The following is a 22,030-nucleotide window of genomic DNA, read 5'->3' as shown; positions in this document are numbered from 1 at the left end:
TCCATTTGAAGTTAAGATGCCATAGATATACACACACAACCAAAAATTGTCAAATTTATAAGACTATTTTACGTCGGTGGCTAAAAAATACGAGATTTGAACCCATAATCATCATATAGGATAGTATATGAGAATATTAAGTGAAAAATATCAGTTTTATGAGAACATAAATTTCGTACGTGCCATGGGAATATTTTTATTGTAACCAATATTTTAATATCTCTTCGGCTACAGCCGCATAAAGTCTTAGTCTATGCTATCTTTGAAGAACAGTGTGTTTAATTTCTTATGGAGGACTAATGGACTAAATATGTCACAGATAACAAAAAAAAATGACTTAAAAAATAACTAAATATATTATATATTATAATATATTTTAAAATATAATTTTATACGCTCGTGTGTACAGCAAATATATACGTTACATAATTATAATAACAATAATAACTTAACTAAACCAGTAACACCTCATTAATAGTTTCAGAATGAACAAAACTAATCTAAAACAACGATTACTCCAAAAGTACGAACAAGTTACAACAAAAGCTAACACATCGGCCGACACCATTTATTACAAAGATTTATATAAGAAATTTATTTATTTATACTTACTTTGTCACGTTCCACTATTATTATTTTATAATAATATAATAGTATAACAAACATTATTTTTAACTATTTCAAAAATATTCATTTCTAATTTTATAATTTTCAATTAATATAAAATTTCCAATTTTCCAATTAACCTATTTCCAATCAATTTCTACAAAACTTACGGAAGGATGCGGCGGATGGTCTTGGCCCTTGACATTTTGGAGTTGCTTGTTGTGGGCCGTTGGTGTCCTCTCGCCTTGGGCTGTGGAGGCGCCGGCAGCTGCTCCAGCGCTGCTGGCAGCTGGTGACTTAGCTTGTGGTGAACTAGTCGAGGTGGTTCTGGAAGGAATATCATTCACTTTTTTTACAAATGACAACAACACACACAACAACTGGATTGAAACCACGCTATCGTGGCGCAGAAGCACAAGCGTGCGACTGTCAACGCAAAGGCTTTGGGTTCAATTCCCACTTGAAGAATAAAATAGTGAATATTTTTAATTTAAAAGCGCGACGTTGACGTCCGCCTTTTAACAAGCAACGTCTCCAGAATTCAGCTGGAAGTGGAGAACGGTGGTGTCGTAATGGGCAAGAAGTGGCTTAAAGCTAGGTCCCTCTGCATACCCTGCTGTGTGTACAGTTACAAATTAAAAAAATTACAGCGTAACAAGAGAAAACCTAATGGCGAGACACTCCCCTCTTTCAATTCAAATTTGAGACGTATTTAATGGTGAAACTTAACGCCATGCTGTATTATATAAAAAAGCATAATTATAATTTAGAAAACAATTTCACCGATTTCCCACAGGCACCATACATTTCGGTAACGATTGACCTCCCTAATTAATTCCCGTGTCAAAGTTATAAACAACGTAGAAGAATGGGTCGTGTAGAATTATTAGAGCAACATATTACAACCAATTAGGGATGTTTGTGAAAATTGTTCGTAAAAAGGAAATTATATGGGAATATAAATTATATATGAAAAAATGGATGGTTTTTTGTTTTGTTTTTAATTATTCTTTCTTGTTGTTTTACTAAAATTTTGTATTTTTATAAAAATAAAAGAATAGCGTTGGCATTCGCTTATTTCACGCTTATTCACTATTTAAGTTCAAGCAGCTTTCTTTTTGCGTAAATATAATTTCTCTTCAGCCGTTGAAAATCTCATGGGGATGCCTTGAAAAATTGTAAAATAAAGTGTCGCCTTTTGTTTTAAAGAATACTGGAACTACATTTCAAAGGGATTTGCACGAGAAATAAAATCTTGTATACTTTTGAACTTTTATTTCTTCTTCTTAGACAGTAAGATCTAGTTAGATATTTAACTTTCTCAGTTTTAAACAGTATTCTATACGGTAGGAAAGGCAAAGAATTATGGAAATCCACATTACGCATTACTTGGCCAGAGCGGAGAGATTTTAATAAAACTTAATCCTTCAGTTGGGAATCGAACCCACAACCATTACAGTTCGATTATTTTATTCGATTTCGCACTGCGTCCCGCATACAGCAGGGTAAATAGAGGAAACTTTGTGTTAAGACACTGCGTGGCGTACCTCAACGCCGTGTATTGTATTGTTATAGGAGAGGAGAAATGAGAAAAAATCATCACCAAAGTACATAACCATTACGACGATTTTGAATACAGGTTTTATTATTAAGGAAAAAACAACATAAAAAAACATTAACTTTTAGGCATATTGGTTAAGATCTAAGACATAAACGAAGTCAATAAGGGAAGCGAAAGAAGAATTTTATAGCTTTTTATATGTATGTTACTTTATACGTTACCTTTTATATAGGAAGTAATACGGGTTCGCGGGGGAAAATTGAAAAACTTTTAATATTACAAGATTATAATTTGCGGGTGAAAATTTGAAAATTTGCGGGTACGATGTATCCCATAAATAGGAGGGTAGGCAGAGAGAACCAGAAAACTCCGTTCCCACTTGCGTTCTCCATTTTTCGCCGGATTTTTCATAATCTTCACGTTAACTTTTATTAAAATCGATATCGATATCGATCAGATAGTTAAAATCATCTACACGATTTTTCCCGTAGAAAAGTATGGGCAAAAGGGAAACTAGAGTTAAGACACCCCGTTCCTTACTTTCCAGCAAATTTTTGATACATTAGGGTTTTAGTGCCGAAAGTTAATTCTTATCTTACCAGAGAGGAGATATTGAAATAATTTTAAAATAAGTATTTCCCCAAGTGGAAATCAAACACACGACCATCTTCTTTACAGTCGGACGCTGCTCCACCGTGCCTCATCGGCCTCTCAGACCCTATAAAAATGCTCTAACATCCGTGAAATGAAGTCAGACGCGCGTTGCATTCCTATAGCATTGGAATGAGGATTCTTAGAAATAAGTTGAATGGAAATGCACTTTCCTGAGAAGTTTTAATTGCTGTACATTAGTGTTATTACCTTAATTTAATATTTTTAACGTAAAATAAATATTTCATAAAATTTGATTATATTTTTCATGTTAGGAAGTATCTAATATTTTTTGCCAGCTTCACGGTCTTTCCCGCAAAACACTCTTTTTCCTGCATAAATAATAAATAATTTAAAATAATAAGGCCGTCGTGGCCCGGTGACATAAATAAATACAATTAAACAATTGAGGAATAGGATGCATGTGGGCCTTCCGGAGGGCATGTATGAATAAGTTGATGACAGTAGATGAGGTGAAAGAGAAAGAGATATGCGGAGACCACGCTAGGAATAAAGTATGAAGCTAAAAAAAAGACTAAAAGGACCTCTAGAAAGTCCTGGATTTTACTTAAAGAGGCTTATATAATAACGAAAATGAAGCCAGGCTGTACAAACGTATATTCACACGTAAACGCGACAAGTTGTGGGTTTTATTCCCAAATATTTACCTAATATATTTGTTTCCTTTCAAAAGCGCGTCGTTTAGTTCCGCAACTAAATACGCAATGACCCCAGAATTCAGCGGAATGTCTTAACACTATGCACCCTCTGCCTACTGTGCTAGCTAGCTAAAAAAAACTAATAAAAATATATAAAACGGTATACTCACTCAAGTTGCGCTCTGCAAATACAGCACATGAAAAGAAAAAAATGGATGATTAGTACACATATAAATTATATATTAGATGCCTATTTTATATTTTTTTTGCTTCAGGTTTTATCCTGTTAACACGCATATATAGCGTGAAGCACAAATAATATTTATTACAAAGCGAGAAATTTACTAGCACTTGATAAAACACATGTGAATCCAAATAATATTCAGATTCGTTCTTTTTGGTAGAAAAAAATTGGCGAACACTCTACTATACTGTTTCGCTTAAATAAAATACAAGTTGTGCAATTTATATATTTCATAGAAAAGAAAAAAATAAAATCACGTTTTTAATTGGACCATTTTTGTAGGTAAAATTGCCTGAAAAGCGTGTGTGAGTTTTTTTGAATAATTTCAAAGCTTTTCAATAAAGTTTTTTGTTTTCAATAGAACAAGTGAAGTAAGTGGTGGGCTCTAGTCTCATGAGACGGTCCGTTTGGCAAAAAATAGAAAACCAAAGAATATCTCTTCAAGAACCAAACATATCTCGTACGCTTATCTCATACAAGAACATTATAAAAGGCATTCAGTTAAATCCAATAACTAAAAGCAGCTTTTGATCTCACATCCATACACATGTAATACATTTATTAGTATTTTTCTTGTTTTAGCTTCACGTTTTATTTCCTATATAGCAAGAAAGGCATAGAAAATCTAGTGTTAAGACACTCCATTCTCATTGAGACACTTCCGTTTCCCACTTCTGTCGAGAGGCGAAACTCAAAGGCGCGCTTTGCCTCGTTCCCAGTGGCAGGAAAATTGTTTTTTTGCGCTTGCTCTCAAATGGGAATCGAACCAATAATTATCGCTGTTACAATCATATGCTTATACCTTTGCGCCATGCTTTTGTCCCCATAAAAGGACTGAATAATTTTTATAGAATACAACTCTTATAACCAAGTAAAACCAGAATAAATAGCTAAATTTAAATAAGAAATATCTCCCACACGCGAGCTTTTCAGTTGGAAATCTAATAAACTTCAATGGAACCTGGCAAAAGAGCTTCTCTTTAGATAGACCACGTCGCGGTGTAAAATATTTTAACAAGCATTTATTAGACTTGTAGACGACTGCGTCAGACTGTAAACGCGTTGGTTGTGAGTTCGATTCCGCCTCGTTGAAATGATTATATTAAAATTATTTTCATTTCCCTTCTCTGGTAGGAGGAGAAGACAAATCCTTTGAAATATACTAAAAAACCACCTTATTGGGTAGTGTACTACTAGGAGCGCTCTGGTTATGGGTTCGATTCCCATTCAAGTAAATAATTTTCATTTAGGTATTGCTTGACAAGAAGCATCGTTGAATTGCATCACTCAGCATGTAATATCTCAAATTCGAGAGGAAAGAGAATGACGGAGTATCTTTACACAAAGTTCTCTCAACCTACCCAATTATGCGGGAAAATGCGTGAAATTGCAAAAAATTATACTAGCTCAGTGACTGGAACAAAACGTAATCACATTTATTTACTTTATTGGCAGAAATATTTCTTTCATTCTTCAATATAGTCTCTTGTCTATTTAAAGGTTCTTAGCTATCAATATAAAAGGTCCAACTGTGTATACGTGTGTAACGATTTGGGAAGTAACTAAAATCGGGTAACTTCGAGGTAACTAAAATTGGGTAATAAAATTTAGGTAAGTACTCCTTACCTAAATATTGGCAATGGGGGAATGTAGTATCTTAACACTAGGTTCCCTCTGTCTACCCTGCTGAATGCGGGATACAACGTGAAGCAGATTAACATTCTATTTAATACCACACATAGTAGGGTAAAGGGAATTTTAAAACTTAAAGTTAAGGCTTTGCTGCATTACCAGAATGGAAATGAATGGGTTACAACGTACCTAACGTCTAACGTGAGGCAATATAGCCTTTCTCGATACTTCCTCGACTATAACACAAAAAAACAAACTCCTGAGATCAGCGTGTTCAATTAAACTAACTAACAAATATTTCCGCCATCAAATACAATGAGAATATTAAAATATATATAAACATTCACTAAAATAGAAATCGAACGCACAACCATCGCGTTAATAACCAAAGGCTATTTAACCGCGACAGCCTCGAAATGAAATTAATCCTCGCATCATTTGTAAAGGACACTTCAGTGGATAATAAAATTTTATCCGTTCGAGGGCACTTGAGAGATTCATTTCGAATCAAAAGTTATAATAGACTTTTTGACCGTATTGTTTTACTTCGAGTGGTAACCAGGAATCCCTTCTGTTTATCTGCATTAAAAAACGAATGTTATGGCACATATTGAGATTATAATGAAATAAAATGTTATAGGAGTACCTGAAGCGCGACGGTTATGGGTTCGATTCCTATTGGAATAATGATTTATTTTTCTGGTTATAAATAAAGCGCAATGAGTCCCGCTATTCAATATAAATTATTTAAAAATGTTAATTGTACATTGGAAGTATCTTAAGTTCTCTACCCTGCCTCAAGATCACATGTGTGGATAGAGTTTAGATATTCGATTAAAATTGACTCCTAACACCTTTTTGAAGTCCGTTGAAAATACACCCATAATAAACTCCTATAAAACGGACCAGGCAATTTACCGATTTTTTCTGATTTAGTACTACTGTAAGTTGTATAGTAAGACTGGTTCCCTATTATATTTATTTTAATTGACTACAATTATTATTTATTGCTTTTAGTCGAGACAAGGGCCCCTTAAATCTATGGGGCCCTGGGCTGTAATCCAACAAGCCCCTTTTTGTACGGAGACCATCCATCATTACTTTCTTATTGCTATGATTGAAAAATCATCTTCTGAAGTCTTTCCACGTTTTTCCAAATCATTGGTTGGAAAATTAAACGTTCTGTTGGTTCTTAAGAAGCGTCACAGCAATGGCTAAATTCAATTTCGTGGTTCGAAGAATAATTTGATGATATTTTTCTCTAGTAATAGTAATAAAATAAAATACACATTCAGTGTGTGAATTAAAAAAAATACGAAATATGTTTTCGTCTTTTGAAATAAGTTAAAAAATATTGATCACACAGACTAGGCAGTGAGAAAATAGTATCAAGACACTCTGTTCTCCGCTTTGCACTCAACTTTGAGACATTGTGTGATGAATGGCGGAACTCAACGCCGCACATTGTCTTCTTACCAGACTAAAAAAATATCGAACTCACGACCATTGCGTTAACAATAAGAACCCCCTACCCCAGTGCGCCACGGTGGCCTCGGAAACATAAATATTTAATACAATTCATAAATCTTATTACCTCCTGCTCTACCTGATTTTTTACGAGGCAGTAAAAATTATTTATCTTGAGAGAGCACTCACAGTTATCTTAGTAAAAGTGAATTTTACATTCCTTATAATTTTGCTGATTATTTATTTAGAAAGTAAAATTTTATTTTATTTATTTTACTACATCTATATATGGACCGTTTATTTTGAAAGTGGTGTAAGTCCATTTTCTTTTGTTTCGAGAAAATTAAAGCTTAGTATGTCGATGATTATGCAATTTCATTTAACGACCGATTTTAATTTGTTCAAAATGTGGGTTTTTTTTGAGAAATTAAACACGGACTAGTTATATATAAAAAAATTACATTAAATTAAGCATGAATTACGTTATAGCTCATTTTTCTCAAAAATGGACTTACACCACTTTCAAAATAAACGGTCCATATATAAATTCGAAAGGTCACTCACTCGTCACGAAATCTCAGAAACTACATGTGCTAGGAATCTCAAATTTTGCATAGGAGTTACTTATAGGACGTAGGTGCTCGCTAAGACGGGAATTTGCAATATTCGATTTCTAAGGGGTTGTTTTTGGGGTCGAAAGTTTGTATGAAACTTCGTTACTACAAAAATGCTAGGAGTCTCAAATTTTGCATAGACGTCACTAGGACGTAGCCATGGAGACAGAAATTAATAATAACATAGTTCACGCGGGTGAAACCGCGAGCGGGCCGCTAGTATAGTATATATTACTGAAAGTCTTTTTCCGTTACCGATGACGGAGAGATAACGCACTGATGAAACTATTTACTTGGACATAGAAAGATGAGATTGAGTTGCATTTTTTGCAATTCACATCTTAAAGACCACGTGAAAAAAAATTGCAGGTCTACTAGTCTTCATATACAGTAAGATCAAGTCATCCCAATCACATCATATAAACAGATAAAAGGGTGTCAAATAAGCTTTGTGTTTGTGTAAGCCTAACGATAGCATTACACGAATTACATCTACCCCATTTGACCTGAATAAGGGATATTTTTGTAAGATGATTTCTTTTTCTTAGGCAGCCCTACAGCGTTTGAATGTAAATGCGATTCTTGTGAGTTCGATTCTCGCTCGTGGGAATAAGTTATTTGTGTTGCTGTCTTAAGAAAACAGTGCAGTGTTAAAATCCGCTACGCAATATCTCGAAAATATGGTGGGAAGTGGCAAATGGAGTGTGTTAACACTAAATTTGCTCTGCCTATCCCATATATGAGATTAGAAGAGAGGAGACAACTTTAGTTTTAAATCATTTTATTTCATATATTAAGAAGGTACGGGAACAGAAATTGTAAGCACATAGTAAGAATTTCAACGTGACCTGAAGAGGAAGTATGGCTTAATTGGCTTCAGCGCTTGGACTGTATCCAAGAGCCAAAATCCTACTATCAAAACTTTTTATAGACTTTCATGTGTGAAAGAAGAATCGAACAAGACTTGTTTGTGTAAAGAAATTTCTTTTCTTTTTGTAGATTTGCCGCGTGTTTTCTTTTAGCCTAATTTGTATCCCGCATACAGCACTGTAGGCAAGAGGAACATAGTGTTAAGACTCTCCATATTTTTCACCGAATTTTTAAGACATTGGTTGTGGAGTGCCATAATTCAATCACGCCACCCTTATCACGTCTTATCACAAGGACGCGCGACATCATAGCGCGACGATGGCCGAAACAATAAAAAAATAAAAATTCTTTGTAGAAAAGGAAGTACCTATATAAACTTTTACAAGTCGAATGTTTCTAGAAGCTTCGCACTAACAAATAAAAAATGTCAAACGCTTCCTTTGAAGTGCTAACAAAGCTAGTTCCGGTTAGGTGTCACGTTGCCTACAAAATAACAAGGGAAATTTAAAGATATTTTTGTGATATTCTTGGAAATTCTACTTTGAGTGTTCTTTCTATTTATTTTTTCAAAAGGTTCTCAAATTACATTATGTTTCAACGTTAAATTACGATTAAAACGAAAAATGTAGGCATTTCTTTACAGCTTCAGCTTCACGCGGTTTCCCGCATAGGCATCAGCAGGGTATAGTAGGGTAGACAGAGAGAACCTAGTGATAAACACTCGTTCCACTTACTAATTGAACTCAGGTACTATTTCAAGAATATCGTGTATGTATAAGCATTTTTCTTAAAAAAAAGAACAACTTTACTACTTTTGAGTTAACACTTATTAGGTCGACTTGTAATTATGTAATAAAATCTAGGAAACACGAAGGCAAATGGGCTTGCCAAGCGAAGCAAGTAGGGGACGAAACCCTCTAGTTATTGTATGTAATAAAAATGAACTAATTTTAACTTAAATTTAAATAAAAAATGCATTATAAAACTAATTGTATGCTCCATGCAAGTATAATAATAATATAACATTATAAATATGCTAATATGTAGAAACACACACAAGTAGAAACTCACGTTCTGTCTTAAAAATTCGGAACAACTGTCTTTAAGTTGTTAGCTGAAGTAATTTCACAGTTGGTAAGTTTTCTATACTGACATTACTGACATTTTATTTGTTTCAATGAATTGGTTTTTTTAGGTCAAATTTTAATAAAAAATCATTGCATGCTCCGCTTTCTACACTTTCCTCATTTGATTTTAGATCGCGTAGTACAACGCTGTTAGTTAATGAAGTTTAGCGTTAAGTTTCGCGGAAGAGTTAAATAAAACTTTATTACGATTCTGATCAAACTTTTTTATTTAGCGACACACCGTATCCTGCATATAGCAGGGTAGGCAGCCAGAACCTGGAAACCTAATGTTAAGACATTCCGTTCTCATTAAAACACTTCCGTTTCCTAATTTTCCGCCGTATTTTGAAGGCATTGCGTTTTGAGTGGCGGAACTCAACGCCGCTCTTTGTATCGACACGAGGGAGAAGAATTGAAAATATTAAATATTTTCTTTCCTCGACTGGGAATCGAACTTACAACCTGTCGCGTTTACAGTAACACACTTGTGTTTATGCCCCGTGCCTAGCAATAAATAAACTTCATGAGTTGTTTTTATCATATGTGATTCATTACTCTTGTTTGTATCGTAGGACCTTTTTCCCTTTTATTTTATACATTTCTTAAATATTTGAAACATATTTAAAGTAGATGTTTTTTAACACCTTGTTATTATATTAAAAAAGAAATCGTTTGAAAAATAACAATTTAGGTATTTGTACCACAAAACTCTAACCCACCTTTATATTTAATAGAGCGTCCCCAAACAACCGTGTTAAAGTTAATTTGCATATATGATGAAGCTACACCGCTGTTACTAAAACTATTTGAACTTGGAACGTATTGTCACTTGTATGAATAATATTATTTTTTTATTTGGAAATGAAAATAACATAACTTGTATTTTAGTAGACGAAACTAAAGCAGCAATTTTTAATATCTCCGAATTTATGTATGTAGGGTAGGGAGAGATCCTAATGTTGAGACACTTCATTTTCCACTTTTTGTCTTTTTTAGAGAAAAAAAGAAATGAGGACTCCCCAAAAGAGATATACATATGTGAATACCAACATGCCAATTTTCAGTCTATGTTATCTGTCACTCACTCAGTAATAAAATAATTTTAGAAAAAAGAAAGTAATAAAAGAATTGATATTATTCTATCAACATTTGATTTTCATGAAATATTTATCACCATTGATCTTTAACAGGTAGAAAATTAGAAGTTTTCTACCTTTCTACCTACGGCCATTATAGGTAGAATACAAAGAATACCTGCCTTTATGCGTCATTTATAGACAATAGCGCGTTCCAGTTCAGTCTGAGAGCGGAAATGAAAGCTATGTGAATGTTCAACATATGTGAAGTAAATATACCTTTACGCATTTACTCCTATAGCACCAAATCGGTATTGTATATCAAGAAATTATAATTAGAATCGTACCCAAAAGTACCCTAAAAGTACCCTAAGTACCCATAAGTATAATATTTTTGGTAAAGACATAAAAAGTAATGATTTTCTTTATATTTCAAACTACTCTATGTATATTGATACAATTATTAAGAAAAGTTCTTGTTGTACAAACGCTTTGCCACTGACAGCTTCCGTTAGACTGACAGTACTGACCTTTTCATACTACATTGACATTTTAAAAGTACCTACTTGTTATGGAACCGATTTACTATTTAAATATAGAATTATTTTCAATGCAGCCATTTTCGCTGTGTGAATGAATTATTTTTATTTTTCGGATTGTTATGTGGAGAAAATGCGGCGTTGGGTTACGCCATCTAAAACGTATGATTTATCGTCCTAAAAGTAACTAAAACGAGTGTCTTAGTTCATCGTTTAACGTATTACATCCTTAAAAATTAAACGAGAAAATATAATCTACGAGCCTTTTTTTAAAGTTTAAAGAAGTATGACAAAAAAATATCCAAAATATGTGCAAAGGACGCTTCACGCTAAACACGGTGAGCAGAGGGAACCTAGTGTTAAGGCGTTTTTCTTTTTCGCCCAACTTACACAGCCCACGGCACACGCCTTTGTCTAAAAGGGCGAGGAAAAGTTAATAAATATAATAATTTCCCTGATTGGGGTTGAACCCACAATCCACTGAACCACGACGGTTAATGTATTATATAAAGAGTTTTTTCTATTACCTAATGTTTTATTCCTTTATCTTTATAAGAGCAAGTATCTAAGCACACCTGCGTCTTAGATGGATCTTTTTACCCCAACGTTTATATTAGCATCTTTATCTAAAATAATGCTTCTCTAAAGGCTGTCATGACATAGTAGGTATATGTGCCTGTAAGCGCGGTGATCATGAGTTCGATTCTTACTTAGGGGAAACAATAAAATGGATTAAGTGTACACACGGTGGTTGTAGGTACGACCCTGAAGAAAAATTATTCCTCGTATGTTTAAATTATGAACATTCGAATGTCTCAATACTCTTAAGATAGGTATATATAGGTAGAGACCTATCTAAAAAACCAAATGTATGCACTTACACATACAACAGTATATGCCTCAAGAATTCATCGTCAAATGAAGAGCGGAAGTGGTTTAATGGGGATTAAAGTATTTTATCACCAGGTTCCCAGGTTCCCTCGCCCAATCTTGCTATATGCAGGGTAAATAAAAAATATAGTAATATGTATGTATGTATGTATATACAGTGATAACAAGATATCGTAGAATTAGCTTTTAGACACAGGTGCGTAAATGGAGGCATTTTCAACCCTCGTTACGTCGATAACATCTGGATTAGCTTGTGAAAATACTACATATATAATATGTATATTTCGGCATTTTTTTTGTATTTCAACTTCACACTGTATCCCATTAATACTGCATATAACACGCAGTGTCAAGACACTCCCTTCTCCTTGAATAACGGAAGCCAATGCAGCGCTTTGTGATTTTTTTTAATTTTCATATTGTATCACGTATTTATCAAAGTAAGCAGAAGGAACCTGATAACCTAGTGTTAAGACAATCCGTCCTCGACTTTTTGCCTGTCGAGAAAGTGTTGAGTGGCGGAACTTAACGCCGTATTTCGTATCGTAAATTGCGCAACCGAACACCTCACACATGCTACCATTTATTACTACCATTTATTACTTTTAATTTACAATACGCAAACTTTCTTAAGAAGTACCGGTTCAAATCCACCCAAAATTTAATACAAAATATAAACTACTTGTTCATTTAACTAGCTATCTATATTCTATTCTAACACTTGATTTACGATCCTTGTAAATCTAATGGATAATTTATGAAAACATTTCCCGAAGGGTAAGATAGTAAATGATTACCGTTTATTATATTATTAAGTACGTGCGGCCGTCATAGTTCAGCAGTATGTCGTCTGACTGTAAACACGACAGTTGTGGGTTCGATTCTTGACTGGGGAAAAAAATTGTTTCCATTTTCTCGGTCTGGTAACAAGACAATGAGCGGCGGTGAGTTCCGCTTCGCAATATTTTGAAAACTGGGTGGAAAGTGGGAAACGGAATGTTTTAGCACTAGGTGTTTTTTTTAACCTGCTTAACTTGCTGCTGTTTAAGTACCTACTGTAGTTTAAAAGTGGAAAGGGTATTTGATGATCAGTCCCTTAGTTCCTCACTCTCCGTCTGCTATTAAAGATTATGAAGAATTGAGTGTAGCTCTAGCACTTTTCTTCCTTAGTTTCCCTTTGCCTACATGTACATGGAATAAAGAAACCTGAATATGTGCCTTAATATATATATTCTGCAAATAGGAGGCTACGCAAAGAAAATGTGGGAATTTAGAGTTAAGACACTCCATCCCCATTAACACTCTGGACACATTGCTTATTGAGTGGTGAAACCCAACACCACGTTTTGCCTCAATACCAGAGCATAGAAACACCACGACTGTCCTCAAATTACCTCTACGAAATCTAATTTATTATTAATACACCAACTAATAAAACATTAAAACTAAATTAGAACTTACTAAACTATTCGAAGGGTTGATAAAATTAGTAAAACTAATACAAAACGGGACCTTTCAATTTCATTAACTAACGAACTGATAACAACTTCTGGAAAGCCTTCTAAGTAAATAAATCTATATATAAAACACATGTATGTGTTTATCTGTAATTACATTATAGCTCAGAAATACGTACTCACTATACCAGAGACGGTTGTAGGTTCGATCTTCATTCGAGGGAATTATTTCTTTTTTCTTCGGTTTTAATGGAAACGGAGTGTCTTAACACTAGGTTCCCATTAAGACACTTCTGATCCCCATACAAACATATACCCATATATATTTATCACTAAAACAATTGCCAATATAAGATTTTATTAAACCATCTTTTATATAAGGATAATCATTCGTTATCTCTAACAAAGGCATGTAGAGGAAAATAGGGTAGGGCGGCCTATTATGGTTCACGTTACAAATGGAATAATAAAGCTCACGATAAACTGTTTTTACTTTTAATATTAGGTTTATATATTGGGTAAATGTCTTTTTTAAACTTCGGAAAACGGGAAAAACGTGGATTTTCACGTTTTATAACCAAAGGCGTGGCGTTGAGTTCCGCAACTTACCACGAAATGCATCAAGAATTCGGTAAAGGAATGGAGGCGGGGAACGGAAAAGTATTAATTGCAATGGAGTGTCTTGACACTAGGTTCCCAGGTGCCCTCTGCTTACCTGTTATGTACGGGATAATGCGTCGCAATAATCGCCACCATTACAGTATTATATATTACTATTTTCACGTTCAGATACGACTGAAGTTAGGTCAACTGTTAAAAAAACTATTAAAGAACTTTCTAGAAGTGTCAACGTCAATCTAATAAAGAACTTTCAAAAGCTTCCAACTAATGGTTTTAACATGTAAGCTCTATTACTAAATCCTGGCATCATCAATTTAGTTCAAGCCATTATAAGTTACGTGGTAGATAGATTAGATATATTTTAATGCAAATACTTTATATATATCTAAATAGTAAAAATAATAATAGGCTAGTCGTGGCGCTGCGCTGGGGCAGAAGCGTGGGATTGTAAATGTGACAGGTTCTGGGTTCGATTCCATCTCGAGGAAATGAAACATTTTATATTCGTTTTCGCTCTGGTAACGAGGCAAAGCGCGGCGTTAGGTTCCGCAATTCAATGTGTTCAGAATTCGGCGGAAAGTGGGAAACGAAAATGTCTTAATGGGAACAAAGTGTCTTAACATTAGGCTTCCAGGTGGTATTTGCCTCCCCTACCTTGCTATGCGCGGTATGCAGCGTGGAATTAAAAAATAATACATATATGTGTAACACCGTTTAAGTAAACGTATAAAAGAATGAACACGAATATCTTACATGGGGAAATTAATTATTTTAATTTTAGCGCACTGACAGCACGCGGCGTTGAATTCCGTTACAATGTCTCGAATTCACGTAGAAAATGGAGAAAACGAGATTATTTCACTAATATAATAATAGTTAGCTAGCTAGTTCTTTACAAAATTACAAAAACCTGACCTGATTATTAAAAAATCAATATCAACTTTATAATTTAAATCCGTTCCGTGACTGTGCCGCTTTTCTAACACCATAATAAATGAAACACGGCAAATGTATTACAAAAGTATTTTAATTGGTGTAAGCTGGAAAATTATGAATAATAAATATAAAAAAGGTTCCTTTTTATTTAGATTTTTTTAATAGTTGCCTATTTTAAATAATAATTGTGGGTTTGATGCCCATTAGTTTAAGACTATAATTAAATGTTTTTTTTTTATTTTATCGTTTTGGCAAAATAAAGAACGGTATTGAGATCCATCACTCAGTACGCAAACAGCTGTCTCGAAAAGTGGTCGGAGAGTGGGTAACGGAGTGTTTCAGCTCTAGGTTCCCTCTGCCTACCCAGCTACATGCACTTACAAACTTTAGAACTCCATTAAAGGTATTGTTTTTACGTGACAAACGTAAAATGACAAGATAAGTTTTGAACCAACAATCATCTCTTTTCGTGGATTTTTTTAACCACTTTGCCTGTGGTCCTCAAATTGATTATATATATTTTTCTTTTATATAATCTCCGTAATCTATTTTGACATTATCCGTCAAGTTGCAAAGAAGCTGAGTGCTATGTGGGTGAAAATTATAATAATTTATGGATAATGTTCTCATATTTTTACATATAGAGAGATTATATTAGAAAGTTAATATAGGGTCTTGTCTCCAGCTTTGTTGATTTTAAGATAATACTGTATTTATTATTTATTAAAAAAATCCATTCGCAATATTTTCAAAATGACAAAAACAACCAACGAAGTTTATCATATTTAAATAGTAATATTATGTTTAACTGACTAAATTTGTCATTTAGTCTCAGCTCGTTAGAAAGGAGCGGCCACCTGACGACCACCGGGACCTATGACAGGGCAACTCGACCTTGTATGGAGACCAAATGTCAAAATTATACGAGTTTCTGATTACTTTAACAAATGAATCATCCACCGAGAATTTATGAATTTATATAATTTTACTGCGTTCCTCATTTTTCATCCAAGTTTTGCGACATTCTTTATTATGTAGTGAAGAACTCAACACCGTTTCGTGTTACCAGGGCGAGGGAATGGAAATAGTTTTTTCCCCAATTGGGAATCAAAACCAAAACCATTATGATTTCAGATGAGTTGGACGTTGTATCACTACGCCAGTGGGCAACAGCTGGCGTCCCATGGCTTTTTAAGTCTTTCAAAATTTTAAGCCGACACAGTATAATGTTTGACAATAAACAAGATGGCTGTCGATTTTCATTTCCCTGTTCTAATATTTGATATGCAAATCGGACAGAATATAATTATATAACAGAATGTCTGTATTAAAGCGTAAAGCAAAAAAAAACTTTTTTATTATATGTATTTTTCTATGTATTTTATAGGAAGGAAAGGAGAGAGTAAAAGCATAAAATATGTGTAAAAACTCAACTTTACATCTAAAATAAAATCTTGGACATCACTTAATTTAGTTCAACAATACGGGTGCTTTGGTAAACTAAGGTTGAACCGCAGTTACTCGCCTCGTTTCACGTTTTAAAACAAAACACATTTGTTCGCAGCAGGTGTCATTGTCAGCAACTTCCAAAATGAACTTGCGCCGTGTTAATGAAAGTTTGCCTGAATTATAGAGATGACTATACGTACTTTTTTTTTGGGAAACAGAGAAAAATATTTTTTTCTTAGAAAATGATTAAAGAAATCACCGTGCCCGGATTTGAACCTGTGCCCGGATTTGAATATAGGTAAAAGTGGAGAACGGAGTGTCTTAACACTAAATTCGCTTTGTCTATCCTGCTATATGCGGGATAAAACTTAAAGTTAAAACATATACGAGTTAAGCCAAGTAACCAATTAGTTCACATTCAATCTAGAATTTGGTTCAATATAGTCGGAGTTCTATTGAATTGTGTTTAACCACAACGTTTAAATACGCTTCCTTGGAATTGAAATACGTATGTATATTAGAATTGAGAACTAATAATAATGTTTTTTGTATTAATATTAGAAGGAAAATTATTTAATCTACCTTTGTAAAGTAAGAATGTGCTGGAAAGTGAGTGGCGGAGTGCCTTAACACTAGACTTAATCTGAAAAAAAGTTCTCTTAATATATCACGAGAAAATAGAATCAAAATATAAATCAAATATTTTTTACTTTTGTGTTTATCTATTTCTAATTTGGTTGTTGCACTATTAATTTACTGGCCGAATATGAATTTTAAATCTAATCTAATCCAAGGCTAAAATTATTATATTAATGCAAGGTTAGTAAATTAATAAAATCTATACTAATATAATAAAGCGGAAGAGTTTGTTTGTTTGTTTGTTTGTTTGAACGCTAAGATCTCTGGATCTACTGGATCGATTTACTTTGTTTTTGTTTTGTATGAAAGCTGCATTCTTCAGAAGTGCTATAGGCTATATAACATTACATTACACCTATATACCAATAAATTAAAATACTTTCTAATTTGACATGCAATTTATTCTGCCATGTTAATAACAACCGTCGTCGCTACGCGACCGCGTTCGTTACCGCGTCATTTTGATATTCATCCTTATGAAAATAAATATAATAGTCACTTTTAGCATTTCATCTAGATTGAAATTATATTTCTGTAGAAATTATATTCTTATATTTCAAGCAGGCGTAGCCGCGTCCGGGTCCGCTAGTTTAACTATAAAATAAGATTTAAAAGAGAATTTTCTATTCTTATACAGTCGAGAATTTTCAATAATACCTAACTTGAGATTTTCAGAATTGAGTGCGAAAACAGAGGAAACGGAAACGAATTCGACCAATTGTAGCTGAATAGAATAGAACTTGTTTTTACGAGAAAACTGTTGGAAGCTTTCCATGAGATTAGATTTAACGTTTTTAAAGTGAAAATGGAAATTGCACAGAATGTAGTTTTTATATTCAATGACCAGCTTTACACTTATTCTTTGCTTGGCAGACCAAGATAAGTAGAGATAAGTGTTTACACACTCCGCGTCCCACTTTTTATATTGCGTATTGCGTGGCGGAACTCAACGCCGGGTGATAGATGACTTTCAATATGCTAAAATATATTAATAAAAATATTCTTGGTAAATATATTTTTTTCTGTCTGTACAGTAAATATATTTATATAAAAAAATATTGTTTCCGTGAAATATTATCGTACAATTTGGCCTTATATTTATGGACGTAAATTATGCTGATGAAAGCAACCACAACCGTGAGAGGTCAAGTTTGATAGTTTTGATGCGAATAATAGATAGATGAAAATATTTTATTGTACACAAAGCTGACAGAAAAATATAAAATATGGAAAAAATAAAATTTTAAATATAATTTTCTTTTATTTTAATTCTTGGTTTGTGCATTAAAAACATATTTTTTTAACTAAGTGTGTTTTAAACAAAAAAACACAAAAAAATATTTTCACAAAAATGCCACAGCCACCCTAACATCATCTGTCATACTCACCGAGTAAAAAAATCCTTAAAAAAATATTCGCCACGAACAAATTCTTTAAAAGAAGAACGAACGAATGGAAAATCGCGTTATTCTCAATTTACTTATTTCAATTCAAATTCTTCTCTCTTATCTTTTATGTATTTTTTTTTTCAGTTATTGGAAAGCTTTTGTGATAGCTGACAGGAGTTTCTTATCAATTGCTTGAACAATGCTTAAATACAGTACGGTATTACTTAATATATTGCTGTTTCGCAGAATTCCGCTACATACCACGTTTATTTTTTTAATTTTAGCTTCACGCTATATCCCGCACTTAGCAGGTTAGGCGGACCTTTGAGTCGTCACTTAATACGCAATGCCTCAAGAATTTAGCGAAAAACGGGGAATGGAGTGTCATAATACTAGGTTCCTTTTGCCTATCCTGTTATATGCGGGATAGAGCGTGAAGTAACCACACACGAATCCACAAGGGTATTGTGAACTTTCATATATTATTTGTTCCAAACCTGTCACACGAGTCCCACGTCGGGCGCCATATTTTTACCTCTATAAAACCTCGCTCTTACTTACCTGGAATGAATAAATACATATTTATGAGTTTTGTGGAACATTCTAAACAATGTTTCGGTTATGAATGTTATGTTCAGCTCGAATCTATGAAAAATAATTGCTAGTTTGAATTTTTTAGTAGTCATGACTTTTGACTTTTACCACTCAACACACTCACTGTTTTAAAAATTGGATAGAAAGGGAAAAACGGAGTGTATTAGCACTAGACTCTTTATCGATCTCTTAGTGCATATATGTACATTCACTAATCTTCAAGTACGGTACTTTTGCCTGTGTGTTGTCAGTCAGTCATTCAGTAGATTGTCGTCAGAGAAAGCTACTAACCAAACAAAGCTCAGGAAACGAATGAAATAAATCAGAATAAATAAATGAAATGGAATAAGTATTATTGAATGAAGTTGAATTCCGCACCCAACACGCATTGGCTTGAAAATTGGGCGGTGGCTTTGCGTGAAAAGGCGTGAAGTGAAAATAATTTAAAACCTTTAAAAAAACATTAACAAAATCTGAAAAATTATCATAATTTATACTCAATAATGAAGCGGGAAACCATTTGGAAAGATATAAAAAGTATCGTTAGACGTAATTTAGTGTTACGTGAGCTCAGTAGGCTTTATCTAAAAACTTTTTTATTATATCGCGTCTGATCTCTTAAGCTTCTTTTGTGAAAAATTGTAATATAGGCGGAGGTTGAATTGAAAGTAAGTAATGGAGATATTTTTGTGGGAGTTAGTTAAAATATACACTTGAGTAAGTTAAGACACTGTTTTTCACATTCCGCAAAATTGTCGAGATATTGTGCGTTGCGTGACGGAGTTTGACGTTAGGCTTTGGTGCGGAAAAACAAAATTAAATATAATTATTATCCTTAGTATGAATGGCCAAGGCCTCACCATAAATATGCGAGTATATTAAGATATATTATTTTCATTTTTTTATATTTATTTATGCAAAGAATTTTTTTTCAGCTTTCCGCCAAAATTACTTTGAATATTGAGAGGAACTCAACGTCGCGCTGTGTTATAAATATTATAGTGTTTTAATACTATGTTATAAATACTCATATTTTTTTTTATTACATAGAAGCAAGATTATATAAGAACAACAATTATATAAAAAATAGATAGACGTGAAAACTAACCAAATTTAAAAATATATGATAGAATAGGTCCCCAGGGCGGAGGTAGAAATAAATAAGTAAAGTAAAAATCCTCTTTATTGTACACCAGATAAGTTTTGTAATATAAAATATTGATCTTAATATTTAAAACAGTACAAAAGGCGGCCGTATGACTAAAGGAACCATCTCTTCCAGGCAACCTTTGAGTGAAGGGCAAAATTTAAAAAAAATCATTGTGAGATTACTTTTACAAAAAAATTTAAATGAAAATTCTCAGTTTTTGCCATTCTACGTGCAATGTTTGGAAATCGGGAGAGAAATAGAAAAAGGAGTGTCTTGATACTAAATTATTTAGGGTATATCATTTATCGAGTCAGTTCTTTATGTAAGTGTGTATTCTAAGTATGCCACTATAAAAAAATTGAACTAGATCGATATTAACAAGTAAAATCATTTATACTTTATCATTACTTTTTGTGTACGCTGTATCCCGCACAAAGCTGGATAGGCAGACGGGACCTGGGAACCTAATGTTAAGACGTTTGGACATTAAGTATAATATTAAATTTTAAGAGGAACAGGAACTTGTGTAGCCAAGCGCCGTATAACTATAACATAATTAGACTAACCAACACAAAAGTTTTATTTTTCATTTTAAGCTAGTAGTTTCTGAGATAAGCGCGTTAAACCAAACAATCTCTTCAGCTTTATAATATTTGTTTACATTTAATTAATAGCGTACTGTAATTTAGAGGCGGACGTAGCCTTGCTTTATTAAATAAAAAGTGAAATATAGCTGTAGTCATTTATATTTTTTTAATTATCTCCCTAACAAAGAAGTTGCATGAGATTATTATTATTTAATATTCTAAAAAATAGAATTTTTGTGCTAATTAGTGCCAGTAATATTTATGCTTTTACTGCAGACTGTAGGGTCTTAATGATTCATTTCTGGTTCATATTTTAATTTTGATTCATTACTCTCCGCCTAGTTATACTCTACTTTAAAATGATTGACATAATTTAATGTGACTTTCCAAAGAGATTCTCGAATTTAGAGACCTTATAAAGCTTTATTCTATACAATGGGTAATATTATTCTAAGATAGCTTTCCTCTGACGTTTTAGACCACATGATTATCGATATTTCTAACAGATATTTTATCTTTTAGTAAAAAGTAGCCTACAATCTTTAAGAAAAATCCTTCAGTTTTGATGATAATGAAGTTATTTATAAAAAATAGCATAATGTAGGACGTCCTTCAGATAGATGGGGTGAGGATATTCGCAAAGTGGCTAGGAAAGACTGAAGATCGACTCAGTAGCGTGCTATTGGAGAGGCCTATGTTGAACAGCGCACATCAAAATAGTTAATTACAATTTTTTGCATAACCCACCCATAGGCGTGTTTAAGAAAGGCCTTGATTTGAAAAATATAATATACCGGAAAAAAAATCTTAAAAGTTTATTTTTAAAAGGTTATTTTTAATTAATATTTGATTTTTATTTATTAATCTTGAATTCAAATTACACGTATTTAACTGATTTTACTCCCTTAAGGTAAATATTTCAAATTTCAAGACTCTTGTTTCAACAATGTAAGCTGTGCGTTTTTATGAGCGGTAGATAAGAAAAGTTAAAATAACAACCCATCAATTCGTTGATGCTATAATGAATTAATGATAGAAACTCAGCAGATTTTTTTTCACATTTTGTAATACATATGGATACTCATTCTAAATAAGAAAAAAAAAGTTATTGTACCTAAGCCTTATAGTCTGTGCCATATATTGAGTGGGACAGATGTCGTAGCTACTTATAATATAATTGAAAAATTAATCAAAATTTAAAAGACAATTTGTATAATAATTATTGTAGAGTTAATAAGTTCTACGTTGATCCAACCATGTAATCTCCAATCA

The 22,030-nt window shown here is 33.2% G+C and overlaps 1 protein-coding gene across 4 annotated transcripts in view; it reads right to left on the bottom strand.

The window, feature by feature from the left end:
* Nucleotides 1–22,030, bottom strand: part of Syt7 (Synaptotagmin 7) — a 265,710-nt gene that overhangs the window by 20,937 nt on the left and 222,743 nt on the right. For all 4 annotated transcript variants that reach the window (XM_085205172.1, XM_085205173.1, XM_085205175.1 and 1 more), the window contains 2 exons: nucleotides 3,648–3,659; nucleotides 777–933 (listed from right to left, as the gene is read on the bottom strand). In XM_085205172.1, coding sequence (XP_085061298.1) covers nucleotides 777–933; nucleotides 3,648–3,659 — 169 coding nt within the window. The remainder of the gene's footprint in view (nucleotides 1–776; nucleotides 934–3,647; nucleotides 3,660–22,030) is intronic.

This window comes from Heliconius melpomene, chromosome 20 (assembly GCF_056956725.1).
Source record: "Heliconius melpomene rosina isolate 202511_hmr_F chromosome 20, ASM5695672v1, whole genome shotgun sequence".
Lineage (NCBI taxonomy): Eukaryota > Metazoa > Arthropoda > Insecta > Lepidoptera > Nymphalidae > Heliconius > Heliconius melpomene.
The sequence above is the reverse complement of the archived record's forward strand: the minus strand, read 5'-3'. Positions and strand labels throughout refer to the sequence as shown.